The 14,954-nt window shown below is 38.5% G+C and overlaps 2 protein-coding genes across 4 annotated transcripts in view; one reads left to right on the top strand and one right to left on the bottom strand.

Annotated features, from left to right (window-relative positions):
- Window positions 1–631: 631 nt before the first annotated feature.
- On the top strand, window positions 632–6,517 carry GNPNAT1 (glucosamine-phosphate N-acetyltransferase 1). Its single transcript, XM_070931679.1, has 6 exons — window positions 632–744; window positions 4,153–4,329; window positions 4,804–4,866; window positions 5,396–5,523; window positions 5,605–5,666; window positions 6,032–6,517. Exons 2-6 carry the CDS (start codon window positions 4,158–4,160, stop codon window positions 6,177–6,179), a joined length of 573 nt encoding a protein of 190 aa, XP_070787780.1. The 5' UTR covers window positions 632–744; window positions 4,153–4,157; the 3' UTR covers window positions 6,180–6,517.
- Window positions 6,518–9,245: 2,728 nt separating this feature from the next.
- The window catches only part of STYX (serine/threonine/tyrosine interacting protein), a 31,063-nt gene continuing 25,354 nt past the window's right edge, over window positions 9,246–14,954 (bottom strand). For all 3 annotated transcript variants that reach the window (XM_070931678.1, XM_070931676.1, XM_070931677.1), the window contains one exon: window positions 9,246–9,653. In XM_070931678.1, the coding sequence (XP_070787779.1) occupies window positions 9,586–9,653 (68 nt within the window). In that variant the 3' untranslated portion in view covers window positions 9,246–9,585. The remainder of the gene's footprint in view (window positions 9,654–14,954) is intronic.

Genomic DNA, 14,954 nt, shown 5'->3' with positions numbered 1-14,954 from the left:
AACTCTGGCTCTTTGCTGCCATCTAGTGGTCATTGAAATTTTTCATCACCGACCAGGCCCACAACTCCCAGAATTCCTTGCCTGCGTGAACCACGACAAGGCTAAACAGGAATTATGGGAGTTGAAGTCCAATAACCTTATAGGCTTAATTTCGGCTTAAAATCATTAACACCATTTTACAGTGGTATAATTTAAAGCGGCTAAGGAAAACCTTGTTAAGAAAACTGCAGGCAGTCTCCAAGGCTCGGAAACGACTGAATGGGGGGGTGGGGGGAAATGCTACACCCGCCGAGAATCCGCATGACTGTGGCGAAACGGCATGTATTTCCCGAGACCATTTTATATGATGGGAAAATAAATGCGAGACTCTCCAAAACAGTGATCAGGATGGGGGTGGGGAAAAGATTTTAAAAACCAACGGGGAAACAACGTACCAAGCGTTAAAAAAAAAAAAAACAATGCCACGCATGCGCGCCCCCGGGTGGACGGGCATATACCATTTTCCCACCTCGCGAGGGTAACGAAGTGAGGCGGTGCAATGATGAAGGCTTTCGATTGGTCGCTTTCACCACCCTTGTGTCTGAAAGGAGAAGCCTCGCACAATCCTCCCGGAGTTGCCACGTCGGTTGAGTTGCGCCTGCGCGCTGAGAGGTTAGCCGGAGCTTGCCTGGAAGCCGGTATCGTGGGGGAGCGGGAGAGTGCGCGCGACGGAGGAGAAGCGCGAGCGAGGGAGTCCGTTAGGGGGTGAGTGACTGACGTGCGCGCGCGGTGGTGCGGTGGGTGGGTGGGGGAGATGGTGAGGCGGGAAAAGAGGGAGAGTCTCGCGCGCGACGCTCCTAGCTCCGTTATCTGCTTTCCCAACGGAAGGTGCGCTCGCCGGTTAACAAGAGCGCCTCTGACCATGTGAAGAGCGCCTTCCTTTCCTCGGATCTGACCTTGTCCTCGCTAGCGCCTCGTATTGTTCCTCCTGATTGTGTGTGTGGGGGCGGGGGGGGGAAGTTTCCTCTGAGCGGCCAGGCAAACGCCGCAGTTCGGATTTCTCTGGGATTCCTGCGGGGTCGGAGCGGAGCTTCGGTGAGGAGGAGTCCTAAGAGGGTCTCTAACCTCCCGGGGGACCTTTGGGCCTTTGGTGGACCCGAGAGGTCGCTCCGGGTTGCTTAAGATGCCCGAAAAAACCCCACCCCACTCGGGATCCTGGAAGGCATCCTGGGTGAGCCTGGCACGTTATTTAAATTATATTCAATATTTAAATTATCCTTAAAAGCTAAAATGGCAAGGGTCTCTTGTTGCTTTCTCTCTCTTTCTTTTCACAGAGGTTTAAGAATCTAAGGGCAGTCAAGACTTCTAAATGTCCACCTTCTGGTCTATCTGTAATGCTATGGATCACATAATGCGAGCTCAGGAAAAGCAGTTTTTTCTGTCGTTTATAATCAGTTTGTACATAATTAGTTAACTCTCAAGTAACTGACAAATAAGAATGCAGAATTATAGCAGTTCATTTCCTTGTTTGCTTTCTCCACCTTTTCCATTGCTTGTGCACACCAGATGCACAGAATATTTATACTCAGGATTGAACTGTGGGGTTCTTTGGTACTCTCTGAGCTTGGCTGTTTTCTTTCATTACCAAAATGGGTAACCCCATTAATGCTAGTAGGGAGTGGAGTTTATTCTTTTTTATATACTAGTGGCTTGCCCTGCTAGTATTGGTGGGAGTGGTCTTAATGGTTCCTTGGTTGGAACCAAACTCAAAGAGCATCAAGGACCGCACAGATGCTTCCATGTCCTGTAATAAAAGTGTTACAAGACTTTTATCTTTTATCCTGTGCTGGGTAAACTGCCCAGAGTCGCTTCTCAGAATGAAATTGGTGGCGTATCAATTAGATAAATATCCTCAAAATTTCTTTCGAAATAGAGATTTTTTTAAAAAAATCCTATAAATAGTTATTCCTGCCATGACACATCATAAGACACTCTTAAAAGAGTACTTGGTTTCAAAAGTTGCATGGAAATGCAGTAATTAAACACAGGCAAAGAAATAGCTTTTGTGGTCTTTCAATCCTGGTCTTTGCATGTGGCATTCTGTAATTAAGAGAAGCTGTTCATTCATGGACCATATTGTCTTGCTTGTAGTTTTCTGGAACTGCATTTGAGTTTGCTCTTCATTCTGTAATTGGTTAGATGAATTGTATCTCTCCCAACCACTCCCGCCTTATTGTACATAAGATGCTTAATTAAAGAGTTGCTAAGAATAAGCATAAATTAGTTATGTTTCAAGTTCAGTTTGAAAGGTTGTCTGAATGTCAAGCCATTTGTGCTTTTTCTGTGGTGATCAAAGGACTGATAGTTATCTTACCTACTTCACACATCCTCTGAATGGAGATGGCACTGTGCTGAGCTATTGCATGCCACGGGGCTACATTGAGATTTTATTTTATTAATTTCTTCTCCCATGAACCTTCCTTGAATTCAGTTTTTCTTTCTATGGTGTCTCCTACCACAAAAATGTTGTACTAGGATTGTTTACAGAGGTGGATAGTCCTGATTTCTCTTACAGTTGCAAGAAAAAGTATGTGAACCCCAATGACCCAGAGCATACAAGTAATTCAACAAAAAAATGGCTTCAACAGCACAGAATACGCCTTCTGGAGTGGCCCAGTCAGAATCCTGACCTCAACCCGATTGAAATGCTGTGGCATGACCTTAAGAGAGCGATTCACACCAGACATCCCAAGAATATTGCTACACTGAAACACTTTTGTGAAGAGGAGTGGTCCAAAATTACTCCAGATCGTTGTGCAGGTCTGATCTGCAACTACAGGAAACGTACAGGATCTGCAACTACAGGAGGTTATTGCTGCCAAAGGAGGGTCAACCAGTTATTAAGTCCAAAGGCTCACATACTTTTTTCTCCCTGCACTGTGAATGTTTACATGTTATGTTCAATTAAACCATGGCAACATCTAATGTTTGTGTAGTATTATTTTAAGCAGACTGTGTTTTTCTATTGTTGTGACTTAGATGAAGTTCAGAGCACATTTTATGACCAATTCATGCAAAACTCCACGTAATCCCAAGGGGTTCACATACTTTTGCTTGCAACTGTATGTAATATATTTTCAACATCCTGTTGCATTGGAAAGAATGAAGGTGTGGTCTTGGGTAGAAATAAATCCCAGTTGGTTCAAAGAGGCTTATTCCAAACTGGGGAAAGAATAAAACTGTATTTTGCCAATGCCGTCAAGTCATTCTTGACTCTTGGTAAGTGCAACTTTCTTGGCAAGATTTTTGGAAGTGGTTTGCCCTTGCCTTCTTACTGGAGCTGAATGAATGACTGGCCCCACTTACCCAGTTGGCTTTGTGCCTAATAAAGGACTAGAAATCAGAATTCAAATCTCTGTGATTCTAGCCTAGTACCTTAAATCGCTACATCAAAATGACTCTCAGTTTAATATTACCCTACCTGTTTTATTCTTTTTTTCTGAAAATAAATGTATCTGACTAGATGGTAAATATAATTTGCAGCAAAGTCCTTGCTGCACGCGCATGTGTCTTCGGCTTCATGCTTGTGCAAGGGCACAAGCACAAAGCCGAAGACATTACATACATAGGTATATGTATATTTATATATAAATTATACAATGCTTGGAATGTTTAAACCTAAGATCCTGTTATACTTTAGTTCAACAAATATATCAACAAATGATAAGTAAATATTGCATTAATATTTACTTTCTGTTGCATCATAGCCATCCTTGCCCAATTATTGAGTGGAATGTATCAGTTTAATATTTTAATTTTAACTAAAGGCAAAAATGAGCTAGGTAGCTAAAATTTAAACAAGGGAAGCCCCAGGTCTATATTTTTTCTCTGCACATAAGACACTAATTCAAATGATCCTTTATGTATTCTAGTACATATATCATGTTTCTTAACCAGAAAGTGGATGCTAATTTGAAAAGATTTTGCACAAGGTAAAGTGATCAGTGGAGATATACTGTAGATGAGTTGAAAAGTATTTGTGAATTGTTATTGTGAATGATAATGTGATAAAAAATTAATTAAATGATAGAATCCCTTCTCCAATTTTACAATATTGACAAATGTGTGAATTAAGGTGTATTTCACTTTCGATGGTTCTTGATTCAATTTCAGTTGCCATGATGCCTGCTGCAATAAAAAAACTCGAGAGCACACCAATGTATGATCCTCACCTTCTTAAAGAACTTGATTGGACCCAAAATACTGCAACATTTTCTCCTGCTATTTCTCCTGAGGATCCAGGAGAGGGTTTAGTTCTAAGACCTCTTTGCAGTGCTGACATCAACAGAGGTAACGTATTTACTTACTTTGAACTATGTTTTGTGGTTGAATTAAATAGGAATGATTGTGTGAAATTGCAAGTTTATTGACATAAACCTTAGAATTGCTAAATTCTATTAGCAGAGTAAAAGGAATAAGCTTCAAAGCATTTGTTCTCTTAATCCAGATAAAATTCAGAAACAATTCAGATGATGACTTTCGAGTGGAGAACAGTAATCTTTTGAAGCTGAGAATATGTAGCATTAAAAAAAAAACTTTTTATGACCCTGTGGTCTCTATTCAGCTTAAAAGATACAACTGAATCTGAATATTTTTATTCTCTGCATCTTTAAATATTTTTGTGGGGTTTATTGTTTATTACTGTTATACAGAATGTCATGGTGTTGGTTCTATTATATTATTTGTGGAGTTTTATTTTCATTCTGTACTCTATTGATGGCTTTGTCTAAGGGCATCCTAAAGTATGAAAACATTTTTTTTTAGGCTTTTTAAAAGTTCTAGGTCAACTGACTGAAACTGGAATTGTTAGCCCCCAGCAATTTCTTGGTGAGTATCTCTTTAATTTTTTGCTATTGGAAAAATGGAAAGTCAAATTCAGTGGCAGAAATGCTGTAGTGATTAACTCCTTAAGATACCCCTTTTAAAAGTTTGGAAAAATAGTTTACATTACCACTTAAAGTTTCCTGTATTTTGATCGTGGGTTGGAAGAGGATAAAACACCTATTTTGCCCAGAACCACCACCACCCCTAAAAAAATTGCCCATTTTTTTATTCTCTGTGTTGCAGGCGGATTGTGGGAGTGAGGGATCAATTGGCTCCTAGGCTCCATAGCTCTGGCTTAGATAGCAACTGAAGTAATTAGTTTGTGGGCAGTCTGCCAGTTTGACCATGCTGTCAATGCACATGCTTGCCTTTCCCATAGAATCCTCTCACAATCCTATTCATCTGCTTGTCCCAGTTCAGGTGCAGTGCATCCTGAGCTAGCAAACATGACAGAGCTGCAAGAAAGCCTGATACTGAGGAACTATTGAATCCATTACCAATAGTATTCGTATTCCTGCCTACATTTCCACAGAAAATTTCGAACACATGCGGAGTTCTGGGGACTACTATGTTACAGTTGTGGAAGATACTAAGCTAGGAGCGATTGTAGCTACTGCAACCTTAGTCATAGAACATAAGTTCACTCACTCATGCGCAAAGGTATGTACACTGAAGAAAAAGTACGCATTCTGGATACATTCTGGAACTTGACCTTTTAAAATGGTATTAATTTATTTTCAGAGGGGCAGAATAGAAGATGTTGTTGTAAGTGGAGATTGCAGAGGAAAACAGCTTGGGAAACTGTAAGTAATTCATAATTGTGATTACTTATAATTAGGAACTTTTAAAGAATGTCTAGAGGCCTCTTAAATGCTAACAAAATTCTGTGAGCAAACACATTCTACATGCCAAACTTCTGGTATTCACCTGACATATAGGTAGCACTTTGCAGGTAATTCAAAACTAGTTTCATTCTAGCCAGATGCTTCCTTTTGAGGAAGCAAGTTTCCAGGCATCTAAAGTTTGCCCAGCACTGTCATTGTAGCTATCATTTGATAGTAATAGTAGTGGGTATAAATAGACATGCCCCCTTACTAGATGCAGTCTCAAATTGTTGTCCTCACGTCCTTCAAAATTAATCTATTTCTTTTTATTGTCTCTTTTAAAGATTGATGTCAACTCTTACATTGCTAAGCAAGAGACTAAATTGCTACAAAATTACTCTTGAGTGTCTGCCGAAAAATGTAGCTTTTTATACAAAGTTTGGATACTCAGTATCTGAAGAAAACTATATGTACCAAAGGTTCTTCAATTAAAGAATTTCCTGCTGTCATCTCTTTTAATCAACTATTGGTGGAGGACCTTGTACTACTGACTTCTCTTTTCGGAAAGCAAATTCCCTGCAAATAAATAATGAATAGATATGAGACTACTATGCTGCAGACTTTGATTTTAGGGTTCCTTGTTACCAAGGTAACCTATTATAAGAAGTTTCCTATTCAGCCAGTACATTGTTTTTGATAGCTAGGACATGAGCCATCTTTGCAAGGTAAGGATGCTTTCTAGCCCAAAGTAATTGGATGGGTTTTGTTTCCTTACCCTACACTTTTCTGTAATGTGCTGCTTTTTGTTGGCAGCTGAATAGTAACTAGTATGTTGGAAATGTTTTTGTAATTTTTTGTCACAAGGAAAAAACTTGCAAGTTTTATCTTTTATGTTGACCTTTAATGCACTTCAAAATGGATAATCCCTAGTATAGATGTGTAGCTTGGTTTTATTGGTTCTATTGCACTCACAATGGAGAGAAATTATTACAAGTGGCATTCTATGCTTGGGCTGATACATTGAAATACCTCATCTTCACCTTTTCCAACTTGGTGCCCTTTAGATATGTTCAACCAAAGGTCTTACCATCTCCAGTCAGTACTGTTTCCCAAAACATTGGGAAGTCTGTTTTGAACCATTTCACAAATTGAAGCAAAACTTGGATATGCAAAATTTATCAATTTTTAAATATATACTTTCTGTAAAATATATACCGTAGTTTCACAGATATTTTGTGCTTAAAATCTTATTTGCATTAAGTATATTTATTGTCTGCTAATGTACTCGGTAGATCCTACAAAAACTTTTCATTATGCTTTCATTTTTGTTTTAGAAGAAATAATTTAGCGCTTTGTTTCATTATACACATACCATGTTGGCTTATCCATTCTTTAAAAGTAACCAGGGCTATGTCTAAAGTGGGTGCTGTTTCTACAGAAGAGTTTTTAAAGACAGTTTCTGAAGTACAAGGCATCCATATGTGCCTAAAACTCTTCTAAAAATGCAAAATTCTAGTTGAACAATGAGCACTTCTAAAAGAATGCAGATAGGCCAGAAGAGTAATAACTTTTAGTACCCCTGCATATTATTGGATGGTAACAAGAACAACTCCCCATTTCCCTGTAATTTTGAAGGAAATAACTATAATGGGCATTATAAATGAGGTTATGTGGTAAAGTCTACTACAATGATTAGCTTCAAAAATTGAATCACAGATAGCTACAGAAAATAGAGATAGTTATTCCATTTCATATTTTAAAGTACTCTAATTCTGAAGGTATTTGAATATTATTTATTCAATATTTTACAAAAAAAATATTGTGAAACCTAAATAAATGGGGTTTGTGATTATTTTGATGTATTGGTTCTCTTCTGATATTTTATATCTTATAATTTGGGAAATGTTTTTAAAGCGATCTGTTTTAAATGAATATTGGATAAGGAATATTATATTACTTCTCAAACTACTGTGTTTCCCCGAAAATAAAACCCTGTCTTATATTTGTTTGAACCCCAAAATAAATGCTTGGCCTTATTGCCATGTGCTCAAAAGCACGATTGGGCTTATTATCAGGGGATGTCTTATTTTGGGGGAAACAGGGTAGAAGCAGCATTGTCTGTGAAGAATCATAAATTGAACTGTACAACTAAACATGAGTTCATTGTCTTATGAAAATTGCTGATTTAGTTTCACATATCAAAGGAGAAAAGGGTACATTTGGTGTGGGTGTGGGTGTATTTTCACCTGCCAAGAATATCAATTTATTTTGGGCTGTCTACAAGTGCTGTTTAATTAGTCAGATACAAGGATTTTCTCCAAAGTATTTTTTTACAGCTATTCTACGCTTTTCTAAATTCTGCTGTTATTGGATGAATAAGCACATGTTCCATCAACCATCCCCATCCTAAGCAGAATATTCAGTGCTTCAAATTCTGATTAAAATAAAATGCTTTCGAAACCTGGGTATATTATCCCAAATTGGGGAAAGCTGGTTTTTCTTTAGGTATCAACACATGAACCTATTGCTCATCACAACAAGGACATTTAAATTGTCTTTGTTGTCACATGATTGTCACATGTACTAAAATATATATGAAAGTCTCCCAAAATATTCTTATGATGAAAATTGAAATTGCCAATGGTAATTTGTTGAAATGACATAAATGTCAATCATTGTCATTTTATAATACACAAGTTACAACCTTTCTTTCAATGACTGTTTGAAATTACAATAGCACTTGAAGGAAAGGGTGTACATACAATCAGTCCTTGAAATTTAGTAAGACTTTGATAAGTGATTTTGGGTAATGAAAGAAAATGGGAAGCATTCTTGCAAATTTCTGCAACTCATTTGCTAAACAGACAGAAAAAGAAAAGCAATACTAGCCTTTTTAAAAGTTCAAACAGTACATCTAAAGATTTCGGTTTGGGCTGAATGGATATAGATATATGCTCCATTGATCTCCTTGAAAGTTGTATGGAATCAAAGTGTAAACAGACATCGGATGTTTTTTCTAAAAGCTCACTGCTTTCAATTGTATCTAAAAATATTGTTGATTACTTGATTCAGATCTTTGCAGTTTGGCATTCATCAAGCGAATTTTGAAGGTTATTTCACTAGCAACAAGAATAATGACCCTGAGATATTAGGGATGAAAAACCGAATGAAATACTGAAAACAAGATATAGATAACTGATTATGTCTAGCTTGAAGGGTCAATGATTATATATTGATATTTGCCTGCTTGAATATTTTGTCAATTCCAACTAGAAAAATTGTCTTACTCTTGCCTTTTGTCTGGAAGCAAAGTGTAGTCAAAAATATGTTTTCTTTATTTGAAGGAAAATATTCATTTTCTATTTTAATATATCAGTGATAATAATCCCTACTATTTTTATTTCAAGATAATCATAGCAGTTTAATCTATTTTCTTCTGCGTGAAGGCCCAAATTTAGAAAATGGAAAATACAACCCATTGTTAATTTAAGTATTTTTTCTTTTTACTCTTTTTATAAATTACATAAAATGATATAAATAATAATCTCCCAACACATGTTTTGCTTAAGTAATAATTTTATCAATACAAATAAATTTCAAGTATGAAAAGTGCATTATTGCAATAATACCTCTTTGCAAGTCCAAAACTTTGGGGTAAGGGTAAAACTATAAAGTGTAAAAAAAAAAAAAAAAAAAACGATAAAACAATCAGTGCCTTCTAGTCAATCAAGGAATCTAATACCTTAAAAATGTTGCCTTGTATGCTACTGAAGGAACAGGTTTGCATAAGGAAGTTAGAATCATCTTCCGTTTTTAAATTCATATCTGGTTGTTCATCTTGCCAAGATTAGAAGCTGCTATAAAACTCCCAACAATCAAGTCCAGGTATCTTCAGCTGTCAACCATTCTGAGCTGCTGCTTGTACACTGCTTTCTTCCTCCTCTTCATGTGTTCGTTTCAGACTTCCTATGAAGCAGGCAGTAAAATTCAAGAGATTAGGCAGTAAGAAAGATGTTTTCTAAGAAAAAAAAATAGTTTGATAAGAATCAGACATTTTAAGTATTTTATTTTATCTGGCACATTAAAAATTCCTTCAGAATTTATTCTTAAAATGTGAAACAATTTTATATAAAAATATCCATGTTGAGCATACATAGAATAGAATAGAATAGAATAGAATAGAATAGAATAGAATAGAATAGAATAGAATAACAAGTTGGAAGGGCCCTTCGAAGTCTTCTAGTCCAACCTCCTGCCCAGGCAGGAAACCCTACACCACTTCAGACAAATGTTTATCCAACATTTATCAAGTCCGCCTGATTCGCCAGTTGCGTCCCTTTCTGGATCGGGACTCATTAAATAAGGTCACTTATGCTCTCGTTACTTCCCGCCTGGACTACTGCAATGCTCTCTACATGGGGCTCCCCTTGAGGAGCACCCGGAGGCTTCAGCTGGTCCAGAATGTGGCCGTGCGGGTGGTTATGGGAGCGGCGTGGCGCTCCCATGTGACCCCCCCCTCCTGCGTGAGCTGCACTGGCTCCCGGTGGTCTTCCGGGTACGCTTCAATGTTTTGGTTACCACCTTTAGAGCGCTCCATGGCATCGGACTGGGGTATTTACGAGACCGCCTTCTGCTACCAATAGCCTCTCACCGACCAGTACGCTCCCATAGAGAGGGGCTTCTCAGGGTGCTGTCGGCCAAACAGTGTCGACTGGCGGCCCCCAGGGGGAGAGCCTTCTCTGTGGGGGCACCTATCATCTGGAACGAGCTCCCCCCGGAGATACGGAGGATCCTGGATCTGCGCACGTTTCGTCATGCTCTCAAAACATTTTTAACTCAGCAGGCTGGCCTGGCCTAACACTCCCTTTAAAATTTTTAAATCGTTTAATCTGTTTTACAAATTGGGTGTTTTAAATTTGTTTTCGGCCAAAATATTTAATAATTTTAATATTCGTATTATCTGTATTTTATCTTGGCTGTTCACCGCCCTGAATCCCCCGGGAGTAGGGCGGTATATAAATTTGAATAAATAATAATAATAATAACATCTTCTTAAAAATTTCCAGTGTTGGAACATCCACAGCTTCTGCAGGCAAGTTGTTCCACTTATTAATTGTTCTGTCAAGAAATTTCTCCTTATTTCTAAATTGCTTCTCTCCTTGATTAGTTTCCAAAACTAATATATACTCCAAAAAATAAGGTACATCTCTCTCCTCTTTGAAAGTCATTTCTCTCCCCCAGACATCTCAGAACCTCAATCAGAAAGTCTCTTTAGTGAAGTGTTACCTTAATTCATATCATAAACCACTTTTTCCTTTATTTTTTTCTTTGCTTTTTTGTTTTAAATATGTCTGTGGCAACAGTTATAACTAGAATTCACATGCTGCCCCATTTCTGAAGACACTGAATGGTTCACAGTATTATGGGAAAGGCAGAGTCAATCTTAAGAAGATAGTCCTAGTGATATCCAAGCCATGAAGATTTATTAAGGTGACAACCAGCAATTTGAACTGCATCCAGAAGCTAACTGGCAGCCATTGTGGCTTCCAAAGTACAGTTTTCCTCATAATATCAGCAATTGGGACCAGAATTTCCATCACTATGCAATGCAATTGTAAGTGTAAGTGTAATACCATGTGATCACATTGCTTAGCAATGGCAGTCCCAGTAGTCACTGTTGCTATTGTTAAATGACTACCATGGATCTTTAAGGGCCTCACGTGACTTGCAACTTCTGGCTGGCCTCTAACAAGCAAAGTCAATGGGGAAGCCAGCTGGAAATTGCAAGTCCCAGTCATAATAAACCATTCCTTAGGTGGCTCACAAACATGCTGGCATGAGAGTGGGGAAGGCTGTGATGCAAGCACAGGAAGGCTGGGTGGAGAGTGCATTGCAAGTATAGGAAGGCCAGGAATGGGTGGCATGCCTTGAGTGCAGGAAGTGCTCCTGGAGGGTGGATGGCATGAACACAGGAAGGCCAAATGGTAGACACTGGCATGAATACAGCCAGGTAGGCAGTCATCTGCCTGTCAGAGACCTGCACTCACTCTGCTGCCCAGGAGCTCCTTGGGAGGAAAAGCAGCAGAAGTGACTTATGAGAGTGACTTACAACCTTCCCTGCCAGCTTCTCCATTTACCTGGCTTGCGATAAGCCAGTGGAGAAGGTCACAAATCACAATCATATCAATAATAATAATAATAATAATAATAATAATAATAATAATAATAATAATAATAATAATGTTATTGTCATTGTACTTGTATACACAGTATATCTATACAACGAAATTCACTTAACACCCAAAGACCAGGTCCGACACACATAACAATCCCCAAACACACTCCCACTCACAATTCTCCACCCCTAAGCCACCCAAACATCCACACAACAGACCAAGTAATACTGTCCAACAGCCCACTGATGGTGGCCCTTTAGTTCATTGTTGAGTGCAATTATAGTTCTGGGATAAAAACTATTCAGAAAACGTGTGGTCCGAGTTTTAATTGTTCAGCATCTTCTGCCAGAAGGCAACAGTCTAAAAAGATGGTAAGCAGGATGGGAAGAGTCTCTGAGAATGTTATGCAACTTTCTCAAACAGCGAGATTCAAAGATGTCGTCCAGGGCTGGTAGCTGGAGTCCGGTGATATTCTGGGCAGTTTTAATAATTCTCTGTAGAAGTGGGACTTCCAGTGGCACCGCAGGCGCCGAAGACGCTCCTTTTGTGAGCGCCAGCCCCGCGATCTCGTAAAGCCGCTAGAACAGCACAAATCAGCTGTCTAGCGGCTTGAAAACTTTCTCCCCGGGAAAAGGGGAGGAAGAGAGCAGACGGGCGTAGGTAGAGCTCCCCAAGGAGCCCCAGGAACAATTTTGGGACTCGAAGGGTGAGAGCTCCCTGGAAGCCCGACAGAGCTCCGGATCCGGGACATTTCTGCTTTGAGCGAAAGAAGACGCCGCGACCACCCCTGCAAACAATGCTTGGAATAAACATCATTCGGAAGCAGGCTGAGCAAACTCAGAAGAGATCAGATTTGCAAGTACTGAACTTTTAACTCCAAATGTGTATAACTTCCTTCTGACTCATTAAGGGGAAAAAGTGAAACCAAGCTGACGATTGAGCTTTAATGGGGCATGAAAGCGAAAGTTAAAGAGGAAAGTTTCGTTTAGTGCTGGTAGCCCCTGTTCAAAATTAGAGATTTTTGCTTAAAAAAAAAAAAAAAAAAAGATTAAAGGCTAAAAGACTACAGCAGTGATTTTTCAAAAAAAGGATTGATATTATTTAAAGACTGGGAATTTTTGGATTTGGTGGATTTGTTGTTCTGGCTGCTAAATAAATTCAAATTGGAAACTAAAAATGGCTTCAAAACAAGTAAAGACTATTGTTCCCAAAAGTGCTGGGACCTCGCCAGCTCAAACATCCAAATTGCAATCTCTCTGTTCCAACGGAACCAACAATATTAACACTTGAAATGTTGCAGGAAGCCCTTAAAACACAAGCCTCTGTTACAGAAAAAAAAAATTACTTCAGTGTTTGAGGATAAAATTCGAGATATTGCTGAGGAGATAGTTCAAATTAAAGAGATTATTCAAAAGCGAAATCAAGAAATTAGAGAAGATATTATCATGGCAGTTTAAGGTCTGGCAGGCCATATTGAAGCAGTAGATGAAAAAATGGAAGAAATTAAGCAGTCTAATGAGAACTTGGAAAATAAAATGGTGGAGGTCCAGGATAAGATGGAAAGAGCAGAGGCTGAGGTGATAATGATACAATATAGAGATATGGAATTTGCTTTGAGAATAAGAGGCCTCAAAGAAAATAAGCAAGAGAATTTGAGAGAGATCTTTTCAGAAGCATTTGCACAGATAATGGGAGATCAAAAAGCAAATCTTGAATGGCAAATTGACAAAATTTATTGTGTCAATTCATGGGTTGCCAGACAGAAACATTTACCAAGAGACATTGTAGTCTATTTTACAACAAGGAGAATACGCAATGAAATCCTACAAGTCACTTTTAAAAATAAACTTCAAGTGCAGGGGCAGGAGGTTTTAATACTGAAAGAGATCCCCCCCAAAATGTTGAGAACCAGAAGGGATTATGCCTTTCTGGTGGAAGGACTGAGAAACCGTCAGATACAGTACAGATGGGAAGTTCCAGCTGGACTAGTGGTGAGCTATTCAGGAGAAAGATATCGTCTTAACTCAGTGTGGAAGGCGAGAGATTATTAAACCAATGTACTAAAGGCTGGATGCCCACAGCCCCCAGAAGCCAGAAGGAAGACGGAAGCAGAGGGGGCAGGAAAAGGGGAGAAGGAAGAAATGTTGGCACAGGCCCAAAAGGGAGCTTTGATTACTCAAGAAGAATTAATACAACTTTCAACTACTGTTCAAGTCTTGGAGATAGAAGAACCTAAGGATCAAAGACAGACCTGAGCGGCAGCCAAGCATCAAGAAGAATTAAGAGTGCAGCAACTTCAGATGATTCAAGACACTACAAAAACAGAAGCAGTGGGAGGAGCAAGGCCAAAAAGTAAAATGCATGGAGATTTCCAGCAGATGTTCCAAAAGCTTCAGGGGGCCAAGAATGGCAACTAGATTTTTGACTTGGAATGTTAATGGCCTAAATTCACCACAAAAGAGGAGAAAAATATTTCATTATTTGAAACACTTTAAAAATGATGTAATTTGTTTACAAGAGACTCATATTAGAAGTAAAGATCGAAAATATTTAATAAATACAAGGTTAGGTATACATTTCGTTGCATCTGCTCCTGAGAAGAAGAATGGTATAGTTATATACCTAAAAAAAAGATTTAATTGCCAAATTAATTGAAGCAGATGATCAAGGAAGATTTATAGCAATTGAACTTTTAATAAAAGGAGAAAAAATACTTTTAATTGGAGTCTATGCACCGAACCAACAACAGGAAAAATTTTATAAGCTTTTACATTCCAAGTTATTACAATGGGATTATAAATCATGTATCTTACTGGGCGATTGGAATGGAGTTTTGGACACTAAAAAAAATAAGAAGGGGCTCTTGCAGAATATCTCAACGCGTTCAAGATTGCCAAAATCGTTTTTTGAAATGATGGAAGATATGGAGTTGAGAGATATCTGGCGAGAGAGGAACCCCGAAGAAAAAGACTTTACCTTTTTTTCTGATAGACATCAATCTTTCTCTAGGATTGATTTTATATTAATTACTAATGATCTTTTTTCTAGGGTGAAGAAGACGAAGATCTGCCCAAGAGTTTTAACGGATCAT

This window comes from Pituophis catenifer, unplaced genomic scaffold (genome assembly GCF_029215685.1).
Source record: "Pituophis catenifer annectens isolate HBS135680 unplaced genomic scaffold, rPitCat1.0.hap2 SCAF_1, whole genome shotgun sequence".
In the NCBI taxonomy this organism is placed as follows: domain Eukaryota; kingdom Metazoa; phylum Chordata; class Lepidosauria; order Squamata; family Colubridae; genus Pituophis; species Pituophis catenifer.
This window is presented reverse-complemented; position numbering and strand designations above follow the sequence as displayed.